Consider the following 27,877-nt stretch of genomic DNA (forward strand, 5'->3'; position numbering starts at 1 on the left):
CCCGCGCCGGGGGAGCCGGCGGCCGCCCGGATGGTGGCGTAGGGCCCGCAGTGCCGGCCCCGCAGCATGGCGAGCTGCCTGCCGCCCTGCGTGATCGACGGCGGCACCGGGTGAGTGCGGGCAGGGGAGACCGGCTGCCGGTGCCCGTGCTGGGGACTGGGGGGGTGTCTCCGCGTCGCGCCGCTCCGCTGCCTCCCGCTGCCGGTGAGCGCTCCTCGAACGGGGCCGCGCTGCTGCCGTGTGTCTCGGTGGCCTCTCGGCTTGCTGAGGGTTTTTCTCCCCTCCGGCCTTCAGCGGGCTGGTGCCCATCGCTCTCGTCCTCTCTCTGCCCTTCCATCCCGCCGGAGCGCGGAGCGGGGCAGCCCTGCCGTGTCCCCGCCGTGCGTGTTTCTGTGTGCCCTCTTCGCCTCTCTCTCGGGACCCGCTTTCGTTTGTGTCCTCTGGCTGTGAAGTATTGCATGATGCAAGTGCTAAAATTGGGGACGGCTGGTTTCAGAAGGGGAGAGGAGCCAGGAGCCCGCTCTGAGCGGTCCAGCGGCGATGCCTGGGCAGGCGATGCCTGGGGAGGTTCACGGAGGTGCCCGAGCCGGGGGCAATCCTGGCCGTGCCGTGCCGTGCCTGGACAGGGAGCCCAGCCAGCCCAGCTCCCTGCCCCGGGCCGCTCTCAGAGCGGGCTCCTGCCTCCTGTCCCCGTTTGAAACCAGCCATCCTTAATTTTAGCATTTTCTGAGGCTGAGGTGGGAGCGCGCTGCCTTGCTCCAGTGATGCGCTCGGTCATTGGGTCATCCCTTCACCTTTCTCTGATCAGTGTGAGATTTATTCCGTACTTAACTAGACCACAAGTTTTGTAACTCAAGTCTTGGAGGGCAGGAGTGACTCTGAATTGCAGAGGCTGTGCTTGGGAGGCGTTTCAGGAGCGGCTCTGTCCTACCTCTCTGTGCTAGAGAAGACCTGAATGGATATTGAGCATCCAGTCCTGCTGTGCCTTAGCGGGGGAGGTGTCAGAGGGAGCTGTAATTCAGCTGTAATTCTGAATCTGTGGTGTGCTTTTGCTAATTAATACCTTTCCTTTGGCCCAGCAGTTACAGACAGCTCTGAGGAGAGGTAGTGAAGCCCCGGTCCATGAGTAACTATTCGTGCAGTAGCTTTACTTGTCAGACTCGGTCTCTCTGATTGCATTAATTCAGCCTTTCCTCTGCAGGGAATTTTCAACACTATTTTGATTTCTTTAATACTTGGAAAGTTATCTTTAAAATTTCCTGAACGGAACAATCTTTACAAAACCAAACCCCAGACTAATCCAACCAAATCAAGAAACCCCAGTCCCCAGGTAACCACAGGAAGCACTTTCCAGTGCTGTGGTGCCACATTGCCTTCTCCTGTAAAAGTGTGTCACATCTTGAAATATGTCTGTGTTAAACTGTCATGAAAGTTTTAGAAATCTTTGCCTGTTTCTGCTTATACTTTAGCTTACCAGAAACCAGCTCTGCTCCCTCAGTGGGGAATACTGGAGTTCACAGCTGGAGACTTTGGAAGTAGAATAGAGACCAGATTCTACCTTGTGTCTAATTCTGCTTGCTCTTTAGATACTTCTTGGTAGTTTCCCAGGTTTCTTCTATATATTTGCTGAAGATAATGTAAATATCTGTTCTCCACAGATCTGTTGATATTACAGGATTACTACTTGATAGTTTAGAGAGAAATGGGAGGTCTGGGTGGATCCTTTAAAAAGAGTACAGTAGAAACTGTAAAATTGAGAAAATACGTTAAATGCCAAAACTGCCTTTTGCAGGAGACCCCCTTGGCTTTCAGTTTGTGGAGTAATTCCAGTGTTGCACTAGCAGTAGATATTGCTGGCCAACAGTTACACAAAATAACTAAGGATAGGATATTGCTTACTGTGCCCTTTCAAAGAAATAATAATTGAAGTACAATTTCTAAAATCTATTTAGAGCTTGTATGGGTTAAGCTGATGGGTTTTGTGGGGGAGGGACATGTATATTGTTTTGTTTCAGGAAGAGTTTGGATAGTCCCCAAGTGATGCACATTTCTTTTTCAATGCCTTCAATTGATCTTGATTCACAGGAGACAACATGATATCTCTGCTGGTGGGACTTGTGCTTGACTGTGTTGTAGGGCACTCAAAAATGGCAGACTTTTCAGCAAAGAGACTACTGAATGTGAAATAAGTTGTCTTGCAGAATTCAGGATGAAATGAGTCTGAACAAAAGCAGCCAGAAGAAATAGCTTGACTCATTGATACACAGTCTCTGGAATTTTCCTCTGTGTGGGCTGAAAACCTTCTTATTGTTAGAATGAGTCTACTTTGGGTTACAAGCTTCAAACAATTCATTCAAATTATTCATGAAAGGGCTTTCAGATGAAAAATTGAGAAGAGCATAGCAGAAAGGGAAAGGTATATGCACTGTGGGACATTGTGTATATAAAATGCACTTTTCTACTTAAATCTCTGGTACTGAATGAGGTATTCTGTCCAGCCACTAATCCACCTTATTTTTTTCATGTAAGGGGTTTTAAGAAAATTGTTAAAAGAATGGTTTTGTTGTTGTTTTGGGCATAAGGAGGCTGGCTTAATTTACTGTAATTTGCAGCCACATGCCTCAGTCCTGTAAATGCCAGAATTCCTCAAAAAAAAAAAACTAAGAACAGGTATATAAAAAATAACAGACCTTCAGTGAGAAACTTATTTTTAAAGCAGGACAGGATAATGTTCCTTTAGTGTAATGGATGCAGATGACTTGAATTTCCTTTGCCATAAACTGCTCAGTCTTTATTCACAAATCTTGCAGAAATAGTTAATAATTTGCTATACTCTTTTCCATTAGTATTTGTAAATGACTTGACATGGGGCAGTTTTGATGCACCACATCTTGATTTTCTCTGTGTGAGATTCTCCTCGTGATCAGTTTACACATTGCTGTCACTCTTTTTGTGGAGAAGGGCATGCTATTTTTAGTTTCTTAGGACTACCAGGCCTTTCTGTGTTGCTGTTTTAAATAGCTTTAGACTTCATAACCAGTTTTATTAATTGGCATTTAGCTGTGGGACATCAGAACAGTAGTAGGTGGGTGAGCAAAACAAAGGTATCTTAAAATACTCCTCTTCAGTGTGTTTGTAGATGTTGATGAGTGCTTCTGGTTGGGTGTATTTTATTGAAGCCATTCCTTTTTAGTAAAGAGAAGGTACTTTGGCAAAGTCTTACTCATGAGTTTGGAGGTAAATACTTGATTTCTGGGAGAAGTGAGCTGCGCTGGGTCTTAAAACTTGAAGCTCAAGGTGTTTTTTCGTGATGTTACCATTAAAGATTGCTGAAGCCTCAGAATATGCTATGTTTCCCCTCTCTTGCTATATTTCTGAACAGGCATTATTGTAATTGCTGTTCTGGGACTAAGGAGTTTGAGTTAATTAACTGTTGTTTATAATCACAGGCTTCAGTCCTGCAAAGTGCTAGACTTTCTCAAGGAACCCAATGGCTCTGCTGTACTCTTTATTCTTACAGTGGCTGCTTTTGTGCAGACAAAATAGATTATTTTTTTCCCTATTTGGTATTTTCTCCTTCATGTCTTTTTCATTCCCATCCCTTGTTTTCAAAAGTGCTTTTCCAAATCTTCATGAGGAACTCGTGTTGCAAGTTCCTCAGACATGCTTGTACTGATGATAATGGAGTCTGCTGTGGCAGCCTGGCATCACAGGTGTTCTGGCAGCAGCAGCCTGGTTATTCAGCCTCTTAGCTGTCAGGGAAAGTGTTCTATTTACAGGGGCTATTTGTTTGTTTACAGGACTTTCTCAAAGCATCCTGCTATTTTTAGTTACTTCATATTTATCTTTTCAGAGTTTTTTTTTTTTTTTTGTGTGAATGTAACACATAGTTTTAAAGATGTGGACTGAAAAAGCAATAGAGAGTGATCAAATGCTAAAATGGTTGCATTTAGGCTTTGCTCTTTTGCATACTTATACAGAGAAAAAATTGGATGTTTTGTTTTCAGATGGATAAAGCAACTGCTTGAGTTTGTGATTTGTTCTCATGCTTTGGGAAGAATTTTCCTAAACATTTCTCTCTAAAGTGGTTGAGGGTGCAGCATCTGCTTCCAAGTGCAGTCCGTTTCTGCATCTTTGGAGTCAATTCTTGAAGTAAGTTCTTCCATCTTTCCTCTTGGTGGGACCTCAGAAGGGAACAGGGTTAGGATGACCAATCCTCATGCAAAGGTTTGTGAAACTGGTTTGTGTATGAACTCTTCACCTGGTCAAAACAGTATGAAAGAGACCACACTATTTTTAGAAATTGCTTGTTTCAACAGCATGTAATTTCCAGAGATTTAAAACCAAATGTGTAGTCCTCCAAATCTCCTTGCATGAAAAAGCCTTAGTCTATTGGATCAGTTTTCTGCTAATTTTTAGTGCAATATCCTATATTTTGGCCTGTTTCCAGTGGGTTCCTCTCTCACTGGCAACAAATTGCTGCTTTTAATGAAATTAAGTTGGAATACTGATTATCTACACATTCCACTACAGCTGTCTCTGTAATTTTACAGATCACAAGATGTTGCATTACCATTAGTCTGCTAGGCTGTAACCCAGGAGAAAGAAAACTGTGTTTTAGATGCTTAAATATTCATTGGAGAAGGGGCTGGAGACCAGGTACCCTCTGCAACTGTTCAAGTCCAGAGCCTTTCTGTTCAGTAAATATTTAAATATCATGTGGGAAAGGGAGTATTTTCTGTAGGAGGTGCTGGAAATGGGTCACCCAAACATTTTAATGTACCCTTGAGAGGTGGAATGAGTTTGGGTCCTGCTGGGCACAGCAGAGATCTGGGACCATATCCTGAGGCTTCTGGAGAGCAAAAAGCTGCACAACTGCTTTATCTGTTTTCCTTCTCTTCCTGAGTGGTCTTGGGAGAAATTTGAGTTTCCCTTCCATTTGGTTTTGTGAAAAATGCCTGAAATGTGGCTGCTTGTTCCAGTCTGTCTCTTGTTTGATCCTAAGTGGATTTTCTTTTTTAACAGATTTTTTTTTTCTGCTTATTTGCTTCACCACTGAACTGAGAATTTAGTTATGCTCTTTGTTTTAGTATTAGTCTTTCATGGATTAATGACATGCAATAGAAATCTCCCATATGTTACCTTCTGTGAGATTAATTCTTTGAAGATAATTTTTTTCATGATACTGAGAAATAAAATTATTTGGTAGTTTTTTAGTAGGAGAATTAACCTAGGTTAAAAATGAATCTGTAAAATACTGAGCTGTAGGGGTTTGGTAACTTTACAGGTTACCCTGGTAGGGGGATCTGATCCATTCTGGAGAGGGAAGGTGAAGCTCCTGCAGACTGGTAGCCCAAATTGACTTTTAGAGAGTGTTTTCTTTTTTTAATACTGTGAGTGGGTGTGAGTTTAGCATCTGTGTTGAGGGGGAAAAGATGGCAAACTGAACTCACCTCTTGGCCAAACTTTACTTTAAGAAATGAGTTCTGGTTAGACTGCAGGAACCTTTTAGTTTATTCATGCACACAGATATATAAAAATTGTATGAAAAGTATATATATGTATGTGTATTGTCCTTGGGTTTTGTCCCTGAGGCTTGAAAGGCTTTTTTTCATTATGTTTCTGCCTAGTTGTCATTTCTAAGTCTTGAAACTAGGTCTTTTAAACAAATAAAAATGTTTTCCTTGGTTTTCATTATGTTCATTTAGTCATGATTCATTTCAGAGAGAGAAATAAGAGGAAGTGGCCTGTACTGGTCTTAAATCCCAGTGGAACTCCTGTTGTTGCTTGTTATGTTTTAACAATATTCCCTAGGTAGGGCTCATTCTAAAATGTGAGGAATCTATGCAATAATAATCACAAAAAGAACTTTTGCTAGTAATGTCCTCCTTTACAGTCAGTCTAATTTAACATCCTGATTATGTTTTTCTGAGAGCCACAGCAAGTGTGCATAAACAATTTGGATTAGACTGAAAGCATATGTCTATAATGATGATTAAAAACCCAACAAACCCTTGCCTCCAAAACACAGTCCTTGTCTTCTTAGCCTTGGGGGAATGGCTTTTTAACTATTGTTTGAAGTCTATTGAAGCTATAGCTTTGAAGAGAAGTTGAAACATAAACATTTAAGTCCAAGGTCATTGATAATTCAATTTAGATTAATTCCTTTATCTAAGACAACTGTGATCCTTAATGAGTATTTTTATACCAAATACTCTGTAAAGAGGAACCTACTTTTCAAGCTGCTAATGAAGCTGCAAACCTCTTCTTTGGCCATGGCATAATATTATTTGCAAATATTGAGAGTAGGATGCAGACAAAGACTTTAAATTCACTTTAGGACTTAGACTGGGGTTGGTCTCATTTAAGAATATCATGGCTTTATGTTTTTTGTGTAAAAATGATGTGAACAGTGCTGATTTCCCTCAAATCCTGCTGCTGCTGTACTTCTGTTTCAAGCTAAAGGCAGTACTCAAGAATGACATCAGTCTCTGCAAGCATTCAATCAATTTTTTTGGGTTGGTTTTTCTTCTAACAGTTTCTGATGTGGGTTTTGTTGTCATTGTGGGTTTTTTTCTTTTTTTTTCCCCTAGGAAATAGAGCTGTTTTTCACAGGCTGGGATGTTAATTATTTCTGAAGACCTGGAGTAGCTTGCAGCCACTAACACCTGTAGAAATTTTTAGGTTTTATGTGAAAATCTCTTTACTTTTTTTGTTCCCCTTCTTTCCTCTCAAGCCTTTCATTGTTAAAATTGATCTTATTTGTATATTGAAAGAAATGATCAATGCTTTGTACCATCTGCTGCCCATTTCTAGAGCATTTCATCAGTGCAGGCTTGCTTTGGTGTGGTATTTGTCTTTTATCACACACAGATAATATCCTGTGACAAAGTGAGTGGTTTGTTCAAGGCCTGGAAGGGAATTGTATCAGGATTGTAACAAGAGTTCTTTCCTGTGGTTTATACTTGTGATACTGTATTATTTCTTTTTTTCCTGTATTTGAGAATATTAAACAAATATGTAAAGTCTAAGGCTCTCTTTGGTCATGGTAACTGAAGGGTAAAATCTGCATGGTCCTGATTTTTCCCAAAGGGTGCAATGTGACCTGCCTGTCCTTTGTCACAGCTGGTCAATAAGATTGAAAAAGGAAGAGTTGAGTTTTCAGACTTGATAGTTCTGAATAACACCAGCAAAATCCATAAGCTGAAGTTGTCTGAAAAATAACACTTAAAATATTTACTGCTTTGAGTTTTCTTTTCAGCAGGATGATAGTTGAAAGCATAATCCAGAAAATATGGACATGGCATGTGATGCATGTTTTACCTTCACTTTGAGAAAAGGAGTGAATTGAAACTATTTTTTCCTCATGTTTTTGCATCTAATGACCTGGTGATATTTTTTTTTCCCCCTAGGTATACCAAGCTTGGCTATGCAGGAAATACAGAACCTCAGTTCATTATCCCATCATGTGAGTTGATTTTTTTTGTCTCCAAATTATAACATCCACTGCTGTCACTGAGCACTTTGAGGATTAAATTACATGCTTCCAACTCCCAACTCAGCCCTCATAGTGCTGTGTCCATCTGGGAAGTGATATTCACCCTGGTAGCATCCTTGGCTGGAGTGTAGCTAAACAGAGCTCCTTGTCTGCAGTTACCTGGGACTGTTGCTCATTAAACCAGCTCTTGGTTGCTATGACAAAGATGAAGAGAGCTCCAGTCCAATTTCCTTTTTATCTCCATTATTTTTTGGCCAGGACTCTTGAGTAGACAGAATGCAATTTACCTCCTGTCTACCTGACACCATGGTTACAGCCTGGATAATCTGGGGGAAGGCTCCCAATCAAATTAAGTACTAAAGTGCAGGTGGTGTCTGCCTTATTTACATTGTCTGGGACCGTAGACAGTTTAATATTCAAAAAAGTTGTTCCTGTTAGAAAGTGTTCCTTTTGGGTGTGTGTTTACCAATTAAAATGTTCTTGCACATTTAACATGCTTTTGTTGAACAGATTTACTCTTTAATTTTTTTGTGTGTGTTAAACTTGTTTAAAATGTTATACTTTTCTGGTGTTCTTGATTTTGATTGACATCTTAATAGTTTTTCTGAAATGCTGTATATATATGTATAACATATATATAAACAGTAGTATTAACTATATATTTACATCTATAATGGCATCTGTTACCTCCATTTATGTTGAACACTGCTTTTTACTTTTTGTAAACTTTGCCAATTAACTACTTATTAATGCATCTAGACAACCTTGTAGCTACTCATGGGAAAAATATAAAGATAAGGAGGTTGTAAAGGTAATTGGTGGCCAAAGAAGTGAAGGGGACACAGTTCTTCACCAGGTGTAGCTGCAGTACTGCTTACAGTCTCACTATTTTAACTATTGTAAAATGTGAAACCTAAACCACTGGTAAAGATTTAAATGTCCTATGTTAAAGAAATGGGATAGCAGGGATTTCCTGTGATTTTGATATAAATCCTGTTTTATACAACTATAAACCTGTTAGGGGATAGATGTTTTTCCAAAAGAATTGTTTGCCTGTGAGTCATTTTTTGGTGCTAGTAGTATTTGGTGTGTTTGTGGATGATGCCTGCCTGCTCTGCATTTTCTGCTATATGTTATTTAGACCCTGATTATGACCTATTAAAAGAAAACTATATAAACAAGGTTACATTTTAGCAGTACTTCATTCCATTTTTATTTTTAGCTTGCCCCAGATTTGATTTTTGCTGTCTCATCTTCTTGCCTACAGCAGCCATCATCTAATAATTTTAGTGATAGTTGAAGGCTGCTAATGGGAAGCATAAGTGTCTCCAGAGATTTCTCTGTAGCCCTGCAAATTGATTTCTCCCCTCCCTCTTTCCTCTTTCTCACCAACCAGGATAATGACTCCAATACTTATTTTTGAATACACAGTTTATTTTCTTCTTCTCCTGTGCTCTTTGTCTTTATTCTAGAGTTGGAACTCAGAAAATCATGTTGCTTACTGGAATGCTGCACTTGTACAGGTTCAGTGACTGCTGTAGTCTGTAACAAAGTGCATTTTCAGTATTTTCTGTGATTTATTAGGTGCAATAATGAGAGATGGGTGACCAGAATACTGCAGCATGCCATGAGAATGAACTTGGCTCTGTTGGCTTGCCAGTAGATCACTTACATGATTTCTGCTTTTTATATCCCAATTTTTATTTCTGGAGAAGAATCCTTAACTAAATAAACATTCATCACTTGGTATTTAACTGTTTTAATTTTGTTTTGATTTGGTTTTTGGGTTTATTTTAAGGTATTGCAATCCGAGAGTCAGCCAAAGTGGGGGACCAGGCTCAGAGGAGGGTAATGAAAGGTGTTGATGATCTGGACTTTTTCATAGGAGATGAAGCCATAGATAAACCTACCTATGCTACAAAGGTGAGCATTCAGTAGACTTTGACAGCTTTTTCCAAGTCTCAAATTTTTATGATAAAATGTTCTAGGACTTCTGGATTGCCATTCAAAACACGTTTGCATTTTTTGTAAAGTATTTTTATTGCTTTTAAAAAAGCTGCATGATTTTGGTTCATGACTTTACCCTTTTTTAGATATCTGTTTTCCTAGTTCTGTCTTGTATGGTTGGTGTTTGTGTAAATATTCATTGATACAGTGCAGCTGTTCAGTTTTCAAAATTCTGAGTTATTAAAATAGTCATATACACTGAATATTTAAATTCTTGCTAAAAGTGTACCCTTTTAACATGGCACACAAACTGGGAAATGTGTTGGGTACTTTTGCTTCAGGGAAAGTCACAATTGTTTTGTGAAGGGCTGTCTTCAATGCAGCTTTTCTGTGAATCATATTTTCCATACCCTAGTAAAGGACTTCTTGTACTTACAAAACGTTACTGGCTTATGAACTATGTGGAAAAAAATCATATTTTATACATCCTTCTGTGTTACTTAAATGTCAGCTATGTTCTTAATGTTGAACAAAATGTAAACATCATCCCTGCCAGAAATTTTAGGTGAAAAATATATAGCCTATATGGTCTTTATTTCCTTTTATAATACGGAAAAGCATATTGAAGCCAAGTATGCTTCTCAACTTCTTAAGTGATAAAATTTATACAAAAAAGAGGTTAAAACACAGTTCTGCTACAGACTAACAGGAGTAGAGTCTGGATTCTGGTTGCTGGTCCTGCAAGTTAGAGATGGGCTTGGAAGTACTTGGGAGCAGGAGGAAAATTTGAATTGTGCCTCTGAATTCAAGTCAGGATGGGTTTGTGAGATTGCTGTGAGATGAGGTGTCAGACTGCTCCTGCTGCTGGGTTTCTTTGTCCTTGCATGATCCAGTGCTGACAAGTTCTGCTCTTGCAGTGGCCTATCCGACATGGGATTGTTGAGGACTGGGACCTCATGGAGAGGTTCATGGAACAAGTCATCTTCAAGTACCTTCGAGCTGAGCCTGAGGATCACTATTTTTTAATGGTGAGTTAATGAGGCCTGGTAAGGAAGTAGTTTTGTAAGAGGAAAACCAAATACCACTCCAAGCACAATTAGCTCTGCTGGAGGATTTTTCTCAGTATGTCTTATTTCTCTAGCAATGATGGGGTTTGTGTTGGGAGGAGAAAACTAATCTTTAAAGCTGCATTATAACTATATTCTGTAAATTTTGTGTTGCAGGCTACTGCGGGTCAGCTGTTGCTTTTGAAAAGCTTCAAACACTGTTTAAATTCTATTTGAAATTTTTTATTTTGAGTGCACCGAGGATTTAAAAAGTTTGATTACCAAAAGTTTGATTACCAAAAGTTTGATTAGCTTGATACCGAACTAATCAAGGCAGGATCGTATCGAGGTGTTTTTTCAAAACTCTTTTTTTTGCAGACAGAGCCTCCACTGAACACACCAGAAAACAGAGAATATCTTGCAGAAATCATGTTTGAATCATTTAACATCCCAGGACTCTACATTGCTGTGCAGGTGAACAAAGTGAATGCGTTCTTCTGAAGTAGAAAACGACTGCAGCATTTTGGTCTTTTGTAGGCATGTGTGTAAAATGTCTGAAACTACTTTTTGGGAGTGTAAATTAGAGCACTCTGCCTGCTTCTAAATACAAACTCTCTGTGCTGTAGGCAGTGTTGGCCTTGGCTGCCTCCTGGACGTCACGGCAGGTTGGGGAGAGGACTCTGACTGGGATTGTCATCGACAGTGGTGACGGAGTGACCCACGTCATCCCCGTGGTAAGGAGCAGGATGCACTCTGAAATCAGCACTGCTTTGGACAGGGTTTGTTGACTGTACATTTTAGTAAGAAGCACCAAAGGAAACCTTATTTTTAAATTTTTAGTGTTGGTGGGACTTCTTTCCTTGCAAAAGTATGTATCCCATTATGTGTTAGTTTAGCTTGAACACCACAGGAAAGTCACAGTAAGGAACCATCAATCCAGCTTTTAAAAGGCTAGTTCTGTGTAAAACTTTACCTTCTGTTACTGTGATGCCTCAGTTCTCTTAAATATCAATGGTTATCATGGGTTTATGTCCCCTGCATGCCAAGAGTGTCTGACAAGAAATGTCCTAGCTTTATAATACCCTGCATTTCTACTGTTTAATATATCTGGTAATGTGTGCTTTTTATATGATTTATTGTACTTTATTGTTTCCACTCTGCTTATGTGGAAACAACTACAAATTTATATAAGTATCTGTTCTTACACATGATCAGTCTCATCAGTTTATGTGAGAATGTTAAAAATACAGAGTTATCTGTGCATACTGATATCTGCTGATGTCATTTTGTGTATTTTTGAACCATACTCTGTCCTTGAATGATCAGGTATATTAGAAATGAAAATTTGATTCCCTTTAACTTCATCTTGGCATTTTGGTGTTAACTTGATCTTCTCAGTGTTTTGTCATATGGGCAGTGCTGAGAACAAATAGCATGTACTGTGTGAAACTCTGAAAAGTGTAAAAAAAGGCAAGGGAAGAAATAATGTGGCTCAGCAATACCAATGTTTTCAGTAAATGCATCCTAAAAAAATTCAGCAAGTAGATTTCTTATTTTTGTTGTGCTTATTGTAAGATCCTATTTCTATTGGAGTTTTCTATTACTATGTGATTTTTCTTGTCTTGGAAATTTATATTTTTTTCTGTTAATTTTTCACTCTCAAACGGAACACAGGTAGTTCATTTATATTATGTCTACTTTTCTGATGGTACCATAAAGGGACCATCAGATCTGACTGATACATTTATCACTTGTGTATCTATAAGATAGTCAATATCTGTTTACATGTGGTAATCAAGGTCTTTAAATAAAAATTATATTCACTTTGCAGTGGGGTGCACATTTTTAGAATGATTTTATAGTTTCAAGATTTTACTTTTAATAGAAACCAGAGTATTATAAAAATGAATATTAGTTATTGATACATAGTAAGTTTTCCTCTTAAATATGTCTTTTCCTCTCCTCCTACATAGGCAGAAGGCTATGTTATTGGAAGTTGCATCAAACATATTCCTATTGCAGGTAGAGATATTACTTACTTTATTCAACAGCTTCTAAGGGAAAGGGAGGTAGGAATTCCTCCTGAACAATCTCTGGAGACAGCAAAAGCCATAAAGGTACATCCTCCTTTATCTCTTAATAAATACATAGTAAATCTCCGTGAGCTGATTTTTTGGCTCTAGCAAGTTTCCAGTGGCTCTCTTAAAAATGCAGATGTAGGCAGTGTATTACAATTACACCAGCTTCTGGTGGTTTATCCAATCAAGTGTGGGGGAAGGAGAAAGAGGAAGAAAATAAAGAAAATATTCATGGGGGGCTGTTTGGAGTGAGTATGTTCCGCAGCTTAAATCAGCATTTCAGCTTTGGAGTTGTTAAAATATGCTTTGTAATACAACTTAAAAAAAAAAAAAAAAGAAAAAAGTAGGGTGATGGTGTAGGCCTGCTCTTGCAGTGCAAGCTTGCCCTTGAAATTCTTTATTGTTGGTGATGTTTTCATTTTGGGAGAGGCAGATGTAGCTGAGTCAGCGTGTGCAGCCCTTTGGAAGCAAATGGGCCTCGTGCCTTGTGGGGCTGAGGCTTCAATAGTGATTTGGATGGGAAAGTTCCTTCAACAGCTCCATCTGTAAAAATGCTCACATTTTTCTTTTCTGGTTGTGTTGCACTTAAATTCACTGATGTACTAATGATTTCAGCTATTTTTAACACCTGGTGTTTCTTACCAGGAGAAATACTGTTACATTTGCCCTGACATAGTGAAGGAATTTGCCAAGTACGACGGGGACTCTCGCAGGTGGATCAAACAATACACGGGCATCAACGCCATCAACAAATCCAAGTTTGTTATCGATGTTGGCTATGAGAGGTTCCTCGGGCCAGAAATCTTCTTCCATCCCGAGGTAAGAGCAGGGAATGAATATCTGTGCTCAGTTGTGCCATTCCCGGTGCCTGGGCGCCATCCCGTGGCAGTGAGGGGCCAGTGAGTCTCCTGAACACGAGCCGGGTGCACTCGCAGGTAACGTCAGCCCAGCAGAAAAGTGGTTTTGTGGTGCCCAGTCTAACGGTTAAAACATCTTGTTCTGTTCCTGTTTCAATCTGAACTTGAGAAGTAATTGTTTCGTTTCACAGTGTTTGTATAGCATTTTCCTCTTTCAGCATCACTTTAAACAAGTCTTGTCGCAGAAATCTTCTATGAAAAATCCTTTCTTTAGGATTTTTCCTCCTGAGAAGCTGGGAGGCCTCAGTAACAAAATGCAAACAATGATTATCTGCTGCTGTGGAATGCAACAGGTGCATCTGGGATTGACCCATGTTGGTTGTTTCTAATTAATGGCCAATCACAGTCAGTTGGCTTGGACTCTGTTCAAGACACAAACCTTTATCATTCTTTATTTTTCTATTCTTAGCTAGCCTTCTGATGAAATCCTTTCTTTTATTATTTTAGTATAGTTTTAATATATATCATAAAATAATAAATCAAGCCTTCTGAAACATGGAGTCAGATCCTCGTCTCTTCCCTCATCCTCAGACCCCTGTGAACTCTGTCACAAAGTCTGCCTTTATACTTTGTATGCTGCCAATCCCTCTGGGCACTACTAAGCATGGCCTTGATGATATTCTAAATATTGGATACAGACTGTAGATACTGAATCAGTCTGTAAGGCATGGATGATAAATTTATCCTTGAAAGAAATCTCTTGAAATCTCTCTTGGTGTGGTCGTAAGTAGTATGTGCAGTTCTGGGAAAGATTACTGCACCTCATCTCTTTGATTTTTGATAGTTCAGTTTGAGTGAGTTTCAGGATATTGGTGAGAGGAAGGAGTCAGGATATTGTTGAGAGGAAGGAGTCAGGTTTTAATACAGGTCCTCTCCATTCCTGCACACTTAGTTGAACTTATTCAGGCACCCATAGTCTGTAATACTGTTAAAAATTTTATTAAAATCCACATAAATACTGGTGAAGTTTCCCTTTTTCTACCCTCCTCTTTGGAAGAATATTAAAAAGATTCTTTCTGCTACCTTTTGTCTGAATTCCAGCTGTAATCATCTTTGGTCAATTTGTAGCCATCTGATCTTCTGCCAGTATTAAATCTCTGGGCTAAATAGTTTTTCTTCCCTGCTGTTTACCAATGTGATTTAACAGAGAAGCACTGAATCCCATGTCAGACATCATTTCAAGAGTTTCTCATTCCATAGTCTCTAAAAAGACTGTTGGGAATGGCATAAAGGACCAATTTCCATTTTTTCATTTCTTGGTAGTTTCTTGATGCTGTATTGAAAAAACCACCCAAACCTGAACTGACTTCCTAGACAAGAAAAATATAATGGATGATGTGTACTGCATCCAAAGAGAATTTCTGGTTGTGTTTCATTAACTCCTTACTTGAAAGGGTAGCAGCTTAGCTAGGTAAAAGCTGCCTTTGGTAAAGCTGTCTTGTAATCTTTTCCTATTTTCAGTTTACAGAATTTGTTCTGAAGTCTTTAATACTCCTGAAGTTCGGTCTTGGGGTTTGTGGCTATCCAGATTATTTCTCTACTTTTTAAATTAGAGTATTTATTTGCCACTCTCCAAGTATATCATATTGGCTGGCAGACTGCAATTTTACATTCAGTTCTGTTGTCTCTGTTCTGGGATGATGTTGTACCCCAACTCTCATTCTTACTTACTCCTTTTTCCCTGCTGTTTTATCAATATCTTTATGGAGAGCTCAGGAGTTATCATTCTCATGTAGTTCATATTCTGTAGTTCATTCAGATGAAAGCTCAGTATGCAGCAGCTTCTCTTTTTGGTTTATGTGGCTTCATTTTTTTGCTTCTTGCATGATTCATTCTTACTGTGGAAGTTAGTTTGAATTCTTGGGAAGTGCCCCCAACTTCCTTTACTAATTTTTTCTCAGTTCAGTGTATACTTGTTATGCTTGACTGTTGTTATTTGTTCATCCATGTAGATACCTCATCTTGTTTTGAATTTAAATCCCACATAATTCAACACAAAAGCTTATATTATATCTACAATAATATAGTATTATATATTAGGAATTAATATAATTTTTTAGAATTTACCCTCTGAAAGGAAAAAAACATGGGCTGTTTTCTAGCATAAGCAGCTCTTGACTCTCTAGTTTTATAAATGCAGAAATTTACATTAGCATTGTGTTCATTGTAGATTAGTATTGTTTGCATTGATGGAGGCTTTCACTCAAAATCTCAGACTATTTATACTTTCTTGAACATTGGATACTTCCTGGGCTTGGGAAAAAAATCTGACTTTTTGGTGGGAATTTAACTGAATTATTTTAGTAGCATTAACATCTTCTTGCAGAGAAACATTCTGATTTATCCACTGGTGTTTCTAATCTTGCTTGAAAGGAAAGGCAGGACCACAGTGAGTGGTAACAGTGTGTTTAATATTGCAGGAAAAATCAAACTCATCTTGCAGGCAGTAAAAGTGCATAGTGCCTAAATTGTAAACCGTGACCAAGGGAGAGAATCTGATTTTCTTAGTAGAAAAAAGGAATTCTCATTTCCTTTGCAGAGAAGTGTTTGTTTTAATGTAGAATAAATTGTGAGCAAGACTTGAAACTCCCACTCATCCCCTATTATAAGGTCTCTCCACAGTCTTATTTCTGCCTTTTTAATTTCTCTGTTCTTTGGATGAAAAAATCTAATGCCTGTTCTGTTTCATTTCAGTTTGCCAACCCTGATTTCATGGAGTCCATTTCGGATGTAGTGGATGAGGTGATACAGAACTGTCCCATCGACGTCCGGCGGCCGCTATACAAGGTATGGCCTTTCCCTGGTGGGATTCATGTCATTTGTTTAAGGAATTGAAACAGGAGTCTCTTCAAGACAGATCTCATAAGCTTTTGGAGGTATATTTCACACTCAAGATAGCTCAGCTACTTTAGACAGCATAAAAATTACCAGGATGGCTTTTGTGATTATGTGTGGTGGTGTTTGAAGGTCCCCAGGATGAGGTGAGAGATGAGAATCTTGACTCCATGTTTCAGAAGGCTGATATATTATTTTATGATTTTATATTATATTAAAAGAAATTATATATTAAAACTATACTAAAGAAAGAGAAAGGAGACATCAGAAAGCTACAAAGGAATGAATAATAAAATCTTGTGACGGACTCAGAGAGTCTGACACAGCTGGCTGTGATTGGCCATTAATTAAAAACAATTCACATGCTGGGTAAACAGTTCTCCAAATCACATTCCAGAGGAACAAAACATGGAGAAGCTGAAGCTTCCCAGGAAAAGAAATCCTGGCAAAAGAATGTTTCTTAAAATATGTCAGTGACAGTAGTGTTGGAAACAAAAAGGTTTTAATAAAAGGCAAAATAACAAAACTCTTCATAAAGAAAAATCAAACGAGCTGCAAGAGTTCCTTGCCCCTGATGAAACACCTCACAAAAACAATTGGTTTCTTTGTTCTCTTCTTTTTCTAAATTACTCAAACAAAACTTTTTAGCTCCTATCCAATTAACTATCCTTAAGTTTGAAATAAAATCCCCCAAATCCTATAAAATGTCTTTTCATCTAATTAAAAAAAACTTATTTCCTTTTTAAAAAAAAAAAAACAAAAAAAGAAATTTGTCATTCCATCAACAAAAAACACATTCCTATAAGGAATAAACACCAGCATCAAAGTCAGAAGCATGTGCATGGCTACCACTTCCTCCACAATGAGAAATGTCAATTTGGATAGAAATTAAACAAAGTGCCACTTCTAAATGCCACTAGATATTTGCTGCTTTTTGCTTTTGAAAGAGAAGTTTGTGCAAAGGCTCAATGCATAGGTAAGTATTGTCCTTGAGGAGCTGTGGCAGAGGGATGTTATTTGTATCTGACATTTGTAGTGTGGATGCTTGTGCATGAAGGACTTTTAGTTTTGCCCATTTCAAGGGTTATACTGTGGTCTCTCAATACCCTCCTTCCCCTGCTTTATCAAGTGGTGGTTTCCAATATTTTTTTTCATAGTCTTATCTTGTATCTGCTCATTGTCTGCAGTTCAGTCAGTATTGCATCACTTATAAAGTACATGAAAACTGAAAATATTTAAGGAGAGAACAATTAGGCCAGCTTAAACCTGCTTAAACCCAGGGTGTAGTCCAGAGAGTACTTTCAGTTCCTGATTGTTTAAGGAGTGAAAAGTAAGGTACTGAATGCATAGTCCATGGCAAGCTTTGTCTGTATTGGCAGCACATCCCATGGTTCCCTTTTTTCAGCTTGTGCAGGAGCAGCACAATTTTGGAAATAACAGCATAAAGCTATAGCATGCAGAGTTATGTCTGCTCTTGTGAAAGGTGGTAGTGTTCCTCACCTGGTAGAATGAACTCTAAGTTCCAACTAAGTCATGTCTCTGGATAATTTGTAACTATTAAATTTTTACAGTCTCTTCTCCTTGCCTGGTAAACTCTCTGTAATCTAGAATGAGATGTAGCACTGCAGAGCAGGTCTGTGGGGCAGGATAAAAGGGGAAGTTGAACTTCTTAACAGATTAATATGTCAGTTCTGCAGTAGATGTCTTCAATGACTTCAGGCTTAGGTAGCAGCAGGGTTTAGGAGCCCCTTAATGTGTGGTTGTGCTTAGGGTTCTCTGCTTTTTATCTGAAACACCAAAGCTTCCTCAGAGCAGTTTCGTTGCTTGGTAGGGTAGGGTTTGGTACTGATTAGAAAGTGGTGTTTAAAATTTGAGGTTAAGTTTCTTCTGCCTCATCATAATCAGTAGACAAGTAACTTTCCCTTGGCTTGCCCCTGATTGAGGCTTTGTTTTTCCTTTTTTCTGTTTTTCATTATACTTGCTGAATTAAAATAATGTTTCACAATTACCAATGCACTGTACTGAGAGATGTCAGTAGTTATTAATGATAATAGCTGCTATCTTCTTGAAGCAAGGTCACTTCAAAGGGATGAGCATCCCTTGTTATCAATGATAAAACAGTGTATGGATGCAGAAATATTCCACTCATACTTTCTCTCTGAGGTTTATCAGTTTCACTTGCCCATGGTGCTGGGTGGTGGCCAGCCAAGGGCCTGTGCTTTGGAGCTGAGTTTCCATCAAATGAATTTGGATTCTTCCTCAGTGTTCCTGCAGAAAATACACAAAAGTATCCTTATTGCAGGTTTTATCTGGGATGCAGCCTTTGAATCATTGCTCCACAACCCATCTTTTGATGTCCTGTTGTATTTCTGAGTTTTACTGCCAGTATCCCTGTTTCCTAATCTGATCAACATCTCTCTCACAAAGCCAGTTATCTTACTTTGTGTTGATGTTTGGACCAGCAGAACCTTGATAAGACTTCAGCCAGATCTGTGACAACCCAGCCTAAAGGGAAGAAAGCATCTAAGATTTGTAAATGCTCATTGGTCAAAAGAAATTACAAAAGTCAGAGAGTCTGAAAGTTTTATTAATAAATTACACACTTGGCATAGAAATTGGTCTGTTAGTCCCTGACCTGCTGTCTAAGCACACAGCAGTAGGTTTTGGGTAAAGGGGTAGGGTGAAAGGGAAGAGAGGAATTAAAGATGGAGAGATGAACTAAAGAAAAAAAGAGAAAAAGGAAACACCAGTCCTGGTTTCAGTGTTGATCCAACTGCACCAGTCTGGCCAATGACATGTCCAGGGTCCTGGGGGCACCCCTGGGGTGGGGGTACCTTTTTATGGAGAGGTTTCTCTGCCCCAGACACAGATTTCTTGCTTTCCATGTAAATTAGTTGCCATGTGCAGTCTGTTCTATCAGGCCTTTCTAGAAATGGGTTGGAGGGCTTTGGGGACTTTTGGTGGCAGTAATGCCACCCTGTAGTGCATGCCAGCTTCCTCCCACTCATTCCTTGTACTCTGCTGTGGCTTGTTCTCATGGATGAAAGCCTTATGTGTGCCTGGCCCCTCTTCTCCAGCCAAATCCTGTTCTTACTCACAGTATGTTAATACCAATAGTCCCTGGTTATTACCAGCAACTCTTGTCTGCTGTTACCAACAGTCCTTGGTTGGCTCCACAACCATTTAGTTATTGGTGTTTGAGACATACACACGAGCCCCTTATTTTCTGGGAATTGAGAGCTCAGAAGAATTCCACTTTGAACTGCTGTTTACAGGACCTGTAGAGAGTGGGCTTTAATCATAGTACTTTCCCATCCTAGCCACAATTTGAGTTGGTAAGTTTCTTTGAGAGTTTAATTGCAGAAATATTATTTCACTTGACTTGTTATTTGGGCAAGAAAAAAGTTTCCAAGGCTGTTAAAAGACAGGTTCTCACTTAACACCTGTTAGTTCTGGGAACAGACAGTGTTTCTGTTAAGCTCAAGAAGGGCTTGGTCCAAGTGCAGTTTGTAAGGGCTGAGGCCTGATGAGCATTTCTCAGATCCCACTGGGGCCTGGAATGGGGGAGATGCACCCTTAGAAATCCATCCCACGACTCAAGTCAGCTTCTCTGTGCTCCACAAGATCCCATAACCTGCAGCTGTTCAATACCAGGCACAAACATCCTTTCACACATGATGAAGCCTTTTTTAATTGTATAATGATTGCCAGCAATGCACTCTCTAATTCCCATGATTACATCATCTTAATGTGATTACTTGGAAAAACTGATTTGTATTCTCTAACACAGAATTGGAGATCTGGATTGCTTGGGATGAATTGCTTTCTGCTAAAACAGAAAAAAATAGATATGGGTTTGAAACTAGGGGACTTGAATTGAAATTTGAAGAAATGAGTTGGGTTTTGGTGGGTTTATTATTTAATTTTTTTAATTTTATTTTTGCAAACCCAAAGCTTCAGGAAGCAAACTGAAATTTAAAATGAGTGCTCAATTGAAATGAGAAGTGACAGAGGAGATAATTTTTGGATCTTACCATATGGATGAAACAATTTGGCATCCTGGCTACGTTGATCATTCCTGTGTGTTGAATTCCACTGAAGAATGACCCATCCTGCATGCAGCTAAAAATCCTGCATTTGTGGTGCTCAGTGAGACATTCCATCACCCTTAGTGTTCTCTGGAAAGAATGGTGTATAGTTCATCTAGTTCTGGTTTTTTTTTTTTTAGCTTCCTTTTTTCTTAAAATATTGTTCCACAACCTTTCCTTGACTTATAATTATATGAATACATAGTATAACTGATGTCTCAGAAATGGAGAGAAATTACAAGGAGAGTGCAGTAGCATGATGGGGGCTGTGGTCTGCACAAAAATGAGATCCTTCCCCAGCTTTCAGGTTCCTGTGAGCACACCAGTAAATTCTGAATAACTACTGCACACCCAGCTTGGATCAGTGATGAGCATCTGCTCCTGTGGTACAGCCACAGCAGATACTGGTGTGGAATGTTTTCAGCACTAGCTGGTATTTAAAAGTCTCTTTTCAACCTGGAAGTGCTCTGAAACTTGTCCTAACATTTGTTAATGAGATTAAAACATGAGATTTTGGCACTTAGTGTCAAAAACAGTCTCCTCCTGAATTGAGTTATAATAACTTCAGAGGTGGACAAAGGGCTTTGAAAAGTTTTAAAAGCTGGCTGCTATCCTAATAAACGATATTTTTTGTTAGTAATAGATTCAGAAACTTTTATTCCATGCTCTACTTGATCTTTATTTTTTCTTATCCAGAGTCTCTCCCCAGGTACTTTCTGAGTTAAATGAGAACTGTATTAACAGTTCTGAGGTCCTTGCCTTCTCCCAGTATAAAGAACAGAAGTGTAGGGTCACTGACTGTCCCAGCAATTGATTTTTTTCTGCTTTTCTCTGCTGTGTTTTAGCACAAATACCTGAAAGAGAGAATATAAGATGAATGACATCTGAAGTCAGGTAAATTCTGTCAGAAATACCTCTGAAAGGTCCTAGCCAAGCATGCCTAAGCATTCATGATTCAGATCATGCTGAATGAAATGACAACATCCTTGACCTCAAACTTCTAAGCCAACTTCTCAAGTTGAAAATTCTGCATGAGGTGGGGGACTGTAGGATATTGCTAAGTGTATTTTATTGGAGATGAATTATCCAGGTTTTCCATGGAAACACAGGTGCATGGGGAGAAGATTTTGACAAATGGGCTCTTTTCCTTAGAGAAGGTGACTCCTTAGCTGGGTGTGCAGCTGCTGTGGACTCAGATTAGTCTCTCTCAAAATGAAAACTCAGTGAAATTACAAAGTCAAGCTCGTTGCTACATTTGAGACTTGGGCTGCCCTTGTTGTGTCAGGGTTCATTCAGCAAGTTAAACTGCTGAGCTCACAAGAGCCCGTCCTCAAACACTGGACAGGTCCTGGGTGCAGGGACAAACTGGGTGGTAAAAACCCCCTGATATCACTTCTGACTTCATTTGCTGGTCAATAGAAACCCTTGGTGTGAGAGCAGCTCCAGCTGCACAGCACAGTGGGTAGATGGCACTGTAGGACTGGCTTTGCTGTCTGTGCTCCAGCACCACAGAAATTCCCTGTTACTGACCCAGAGCAGAGTGGGGAGGCTCTGGGGTGAGGGAAGGGTGGAGACACTGCCAGCCCATGGCATCTGCTGGCTCCATGACAGGACATGGGACAGGAAGAGTATTCCTGCTGAATAATGCAGTATTCCTGCAGTATTTAAATGAAACCCCCCCAGAGATTAACTGTGTCATTGTAGCACAGGAGTACTGAGGAGAACCCCTGTTTATTCCCATCACAGCTGTAAATAAATTTGTAAGATTACTCCTGCTAGTTGATTTAACAATAGCTCAGTGCATCTGCAGGATTTTCTGGTTCCTTTTGTGTCTGAGGCATATTTCTGCAGAATGCAACCACCATAAGTCATGCTGGAATCTCTTGCTGTGACTTGAAATGTGAAATGAACGCTAAATTCATGATTTTAAGGAAAAAGCAATTATTTCTTTATTATTAGAAGCAAATGTATTTTTAAAATAGTATTTCTCACAATAAATTTACTTTTTTGTGCTATATTTATTGTTTGGTATTAACAATATTTATCCTTATACTTTCCATACTGTGTTGGCAAATAGTGCCCTGTTTTAACCAAATTAACAGAGACATGTAGCTTAATTGATTCACTTGCTAATGAAGTGCTTGGCTTCAGCTTGTGAACCTTCCTGGTTTTACCCATAATAATTTTTATTAACAGTCATATATTGATCTCATTACATGTCTCTGGTGGTCTGGTCACATCATGTTAACTTTAATTTAGGCTGTCAGCTGGAAAGAAGGGAAAATGGGATGTGTTGTTCTTACTTGCCAGAAAAGCAGGGGATGCTTTTCAGTTTGGTGCTGCAAAGTCTGCTGTGTGCAGCTGAGAGTGTGCTCACACCACAGTCCAGTGGGAAGATGCACAAACCAGTTCAGCACCTTGTGTTTGGTAGTGCTGAGTTCTTCAGGAGCTAATTTCACTCTTTGGAATTCTTATGTGAGCTTGATTTAGTGAGAGATTTCTGTTGCAGGAGCTGGGTTGCTTTGTTGGGTAATTTCATATCTCTGCAGTGTTACATTGTACAGGCACAATATCAGAAATGGTGCAAGGAGAAACTCAGTACCACAGAGTTCATAAGAAAAGCAAAAGGTACCAGATGAGAAGGGAGAAATTTCTTGCCAGCCCTCTGAATTGATCTTGATGATCTTAGCGGTCTCTTCCATCCTTAATGATTCTGTGAATAATATCCACTCCCTGGTCTCCTTCCAGAAATAGCCAACTTCCATTTATTTGCTTGTTAATTTTTCAGGTGTGTGGAAGGGCTTTGTCCCTCTCTGCTGAGGGAACACATTATTTCAAAACAACTTAAATGTTCAGCCAGTTAGCTATAAAAGTGAGACCAGCTGGAGGTTCTTTCCATCAGCAGGTATGATAATTGGTGTTAGCTGAGAAACATGTGGGCAGCTTGGAGCTCTTAAACCAGCTGAAGTGTGTTTGAGCAGAGTAAGATCAGAAGTCTTCTTTAAAGGAATCAGCTGGAAACAGATACTTAAAGCCTAACTTCTTTGATGTCTTTCTCTGGGAGGCCAGAGGATTTTCTGACAGGCTGAAAACCCCAACATCACTAGTGAGCTTTCTCCACAGATGTATTTAGTATGCTTTATTTTTATGGCTTTTAAGTAGTTATTGGAATTACTCAGATTTATTCTGGAGAAGATATTTAAGAGGTCAGGGTGGAGGTCAGTGTTTTTTGGGGTTTATTTTTGTTTATTTTAATCTGACTATCTTCTCTTACCTTTATTGTGTCCTTTGCAAGGTGGTGTTTGAGAGGTTTGGAATGGATATGGATTCTGCTTTCATAGTTAGTGGGGAGTGCCTGGCTTCTGACCTGGCTTGCTGAGTTGAGAACTTGCTGAAGGCTGCATGACAAGTCTTCTGCCTAAGAGTTAGCATGGATTTGGTCTGGCACTGACAGCAGTGCAGGGAGCAGGGGAACTGTAACTGTATAATTAAACATCTTCTAAATGCAGTTGGTTCACCTAGTTACATATATCCAGAATTTTGCTTAGCCTGGCTGGTCCAGATACATGATAATGAGGTGACTCATCTTTTCAACATTTGTGCCTTGGTGCTTCTGGTCTCCTTGGGCAGTGTTATTGTTGAACTGATTTTGGTGTGTAGAAGTACTTGAATAATCATAATTTGAAGAAGATATAACTTAGCCTCTAACTCTGGAATGATAACTTGGTGGAAGGATCCTCTCAGTGATGCTTCTAACTCTGTAGTTACACGAATTGGTCTTGGATGTATTAAAAAAATGATTGTTTGGTTTATTCTGGAGTCTATTTTTAGTGATAGCATTGTCCACTTTGTGGATTATGCTTGAAGTTTAATTTGCTTAGAATAGAATTATTGCTTTCACATTCTTTGCCAACTTCATTATCTCCAGGTAATATTTTCTGATGACATCTTTTTAATTGCTATTTCATCACTCAGGTTGGTTGTTGTCTTTTTTTGCCCATTAGCAGTTTCCTTTTCCCAAGTGGAGTGCATGACCACTTTGATGCAGGGGAAGAGATGTTCTTGTGTATGGGGGGAGAGTAGGGGGAATCCTCTCTCCTGCTTTAACTTTAGGATCAGCTGTGATTTCTGGCTCCTTTCCTCTTCTCTGTCCTCCTCTTTTCCTTTTGGAAATGTTTCAGTAATGTTATTGAGACTTGTGCTTTTTTTCTTTAAAGCACACCTGCCTTGTTATGCATTATTTTATACTGTAGATAAGCTGTGAAGAAATTACTTTTTCCTACTGTAATGGTTTTATGATGTGCAGGGATTTTTTTTTTCTCATGAAAAACAAACAGCTTTCTTCTCACTTTACAAGGTACAAACAAGATTTCCCTGATAATTTGTTGCTTAAAATCCAAGCATTTCTGCACCCTGCAAGTCTGAACACTTATTATGCATATCTTTGACTTTTTAGATCCATGTGCAGGCTGAAAACAGTGGGTCAGGGATTCTTTCGTTATGTGCACAGTGTTGGTCTGCAATGTCAAAAATGGTACTGAGAGATAATCCTTGGACCTATGTACAGTGAACTTCTTGTGGACATGTGTCAAAGGGTGTAGCACAGTGCAAAGGCACGTGTACAGTTTTGTCATGTTGAGTTCTTTTTTCTGATCATAAAATGCATTTTTGTTATGTTCTAGGCATCCTGTTTGAGTCCCCCACCTTTGAAATTACTCCTGTGTTAGTGTGGGATGCTGCAACATGATCAGAATTAGGTCTGGGAAATTCTAAAATGTCTCTTTAGAATCCAAGTTCAAGTCCAGGCTGAGAGGCATTTGGTTGTGCTCTGAAAACTGAGTAATACCAGACAAGCAAGGGAAGAGGCATCATACCTTCCTCTGTGCTGCAGTTCTCTGTGAAGGTGTGGCGCCTTTATCAAGAACTCTGGAAATTTAAAAAAAAAAATAGAGTTCTAGATGATTTTGTAGATTTGTAGCTATGTACTATGAGACTTGAACCTTACTTAGTGTCAGGGCTAAAACTGCTTACTGTGAACATCCCTAGAGAAACTTCTTGATGTAGTATCTTATTTCTATTGCTTTGTGTATGTAGAGTACAAGCTCATGTTTTTAATGGAATCCTCCTTTGTAATAACCCATTCTACATAATTATATTCAAAAGAGAAAAGTAGGGGAGCCATGAGCTTCCTGTGATTTTGCTGAAAGTGTTCTACCTACCTTGTCAGCTTCCTAATGATGCTGAAATTCAGACAGCCACCTCTGCAGTGCTGGCTGTTGGGAAACTTGCTTGAAGATGGATTTACAGAATGTGTCTCTAATTTCTACACAGAATGTGGTCCTTTCAGGAGGCTCCACCATGTTCAGGGACTTTGGACGACGACTGCAGAGGGATTTGAAGAGAGTGGTGGATGCGAGGCTGCGGCTCAGCGAGGAGCTCAGCGGTGGTCGGATAAAAGTGAGTGTGTGTTCCAAGTGCATTTATTACATGGCTAATGACAGAAATCAAGTTCAAAGTTCTCACCTCACTAGTGAAAATATGCTGTAAAGTCAGTAGGATTTGTTTATGTGTTGTTAAAAGCACTGGTAGCCTTGCAGTGATCCCATCTCTTTTTAAAATGACTGTGAGCAGTTCTGGTTTTCCTTCTAGCAGACATGTGAGCAGTAGGCAAGAGGAATTGAACTTTGTGTCCTTCATGATAGTTATCATGAAGAGTTTTATGACTTGGTCTCCTAGGGGGAGCATATCTGGGTAATAAGGGATGTGAATGGAGAGTTGAAGGTGTCTGGTTCTGACCATGTTAAGTCTGAAAACCAACTAAATATGAACTGTTTTCCTTAGCCCAAACCAGTGGAAGTTCAAGTGATAACACATCACATGCAGCGTTATGCAGTTTGGTTTGGAGGTTCCATGCTGGCTTCAACAGTAAGTCTTCATCAAAGTTATTCTTAATTTTTATTGCATGTTGAATTCTGGGTGTATTTGATCTGAGTACTAAGTTCTAAACTTCTCATTGTGACAGCCTAAATTGTGTCACATTCTGGAATCTTTACCCAAATTTTATCTCAGTAAAATTTGTACAGGGCAAATGGGAGCTTTGCTCAAGTAAGGATATCAGGAGTTGACATAACTCTAAAGTAGCTTTGATATGATAGTTCCAAAATAATGCCTTTATTCTTTAAATCAGCACTAGAGATTAGCTAGGACTTCAGGAATATAGAATCCAAATCAATGGTCTTAAATTGAGAGAAGAATTGCAAGAGAGAAGCAAATACAGGAAAATGGGAGCAATTGCTGTCTGCCAAGTGGGATTTCTTACTGTTGTGTTTAAAAGCAGTCTTATGACCTAACTTTTCTTGATTAGTTGTATTCATATCCTAATATTTCTCATTTTATTATATTTCAAAATGTAATACAATGTCGTAAAGCTGCAATCTAAAGAAATAGCAAGATGTTATTTATTTGTTGGTTTTTTCTGCTTACATTCTTATGCTTTTGGGGGGATCCTTTTTCTATTTTTATAGCCAGAGTTCTTCCAAGTATGTCACACCAAGAAGGACTATGAAGAGTATGGCCCTAGTATTTGTCGTCATAATCCCGTTTTTGGAGTCATGTCATAATGCTCATCCAGTGGAAATAAGATCTCTGATACTGTGCTGGTGAAGAAGCTCTTGCAGTGCAGAGGAAGGCAGCAGATACTGTAAATACTGAAACAAGATGTGGTTAACTCTGAGGCATTTGGATCACCATTGTGCACTAAAGCACAGCTTACAGCCCCAAGTCATTTCAGTACCAGCCATTTCTCTGCTGACTACTCAGAGCCTTTCCTTCTTTCTTCCTAAATGTGAGGTAATTGAAAATAGGTAAGTCTTGGTTTAGGAGGTTGTGCAAATACTACTGAAACTGAATCTTGAAGAATAAGGCAGTGTTTTACTGCTTGTGGAAAGATCTAAACCTTTCCCACTTGTGCCCTGAGTTTGCAATCAATCCTTTAGCAATGGAGCACTAAATACCACATTGCCTTTAGGGGAGCTGGAATGGATACAGGTACCTACCCAAATGGAATAGATTGCAGGATTTGGGACAGTACTTTGTAAATGTAGGTTTTCATACCATTTTGTATTTTATGATATTGGTAGGGTGAATTGATGACTAGTTCTAAGCATGAACAGCTGTCAATGTCATTGGAATGGTGTTATGCATTTCCAGGTGTGAGGCATGTATTGGATCAGTGCTGGTATATTTTTTTGGGAAAAAAAAAAGCCATGTATGATAGAAATGGATCTGTTCATGTTTGGATGATGCAAAGTGATTTACAGTATTGTATGAAGTTTATTATAGCCACTGTTCCTTTGTTTTGAATTTTCTGAAACTGTTTTTTAGGAGATGATGTTTTGTTTTGCTGTTGGTGAGTGGTGGGTGACACATGGGCCTTGCACCAGTGAAATAAAAGCTGTTAACATCTTTA

General features: G+C 39.2%; 1 protein-coding gene across 1 annotated transcript; it reads left to right on the forward strand.

Moving 5' to 3' along the window:
* On the forward strand, window positions 1–27,877 carry ACTR3B (actin related protein 3B). Its single transcript, XM_063181327.1, has 12 exons — window positions 1–110; window positions 7,413–7,468; window positions 9,297–9,421; window positions 10,363–10,473; window positions 10,870–10,965; window positions 11,118–11,225; window positions 12,465–12,608; window positions 13,215–13,388; window positions 16,181–16,273; window positions 25,741–25,866; window positions 26,251–26,334; window positions 26,934–27,877. The coding sequence occupies exons 1-12, from the start codon at window positions 67–69 to the stop codon at window positions 27,027–27,029; spliced, it is 1,257 nt and encodes a 418-aa protein (XP_063037397.1). The 5' UTR covers window positions 1–66; the 3' UTR covers window positions 27,030–27,877.

Source organism: Melospiza melodia, chromosome 1 (genome assembly GCF_035770615.1).
Source record: "Melospiza melodia melodia isolate bMelMel2 chromosome 1, bMelMel2.pri, whole genome shotgun sequence".
Lineage (NCBI taxonomy): Eukaryota > Metazoa > Chordata > Aves > Passeriformes > Passerellidae > Melospiza > Melospiza melodia.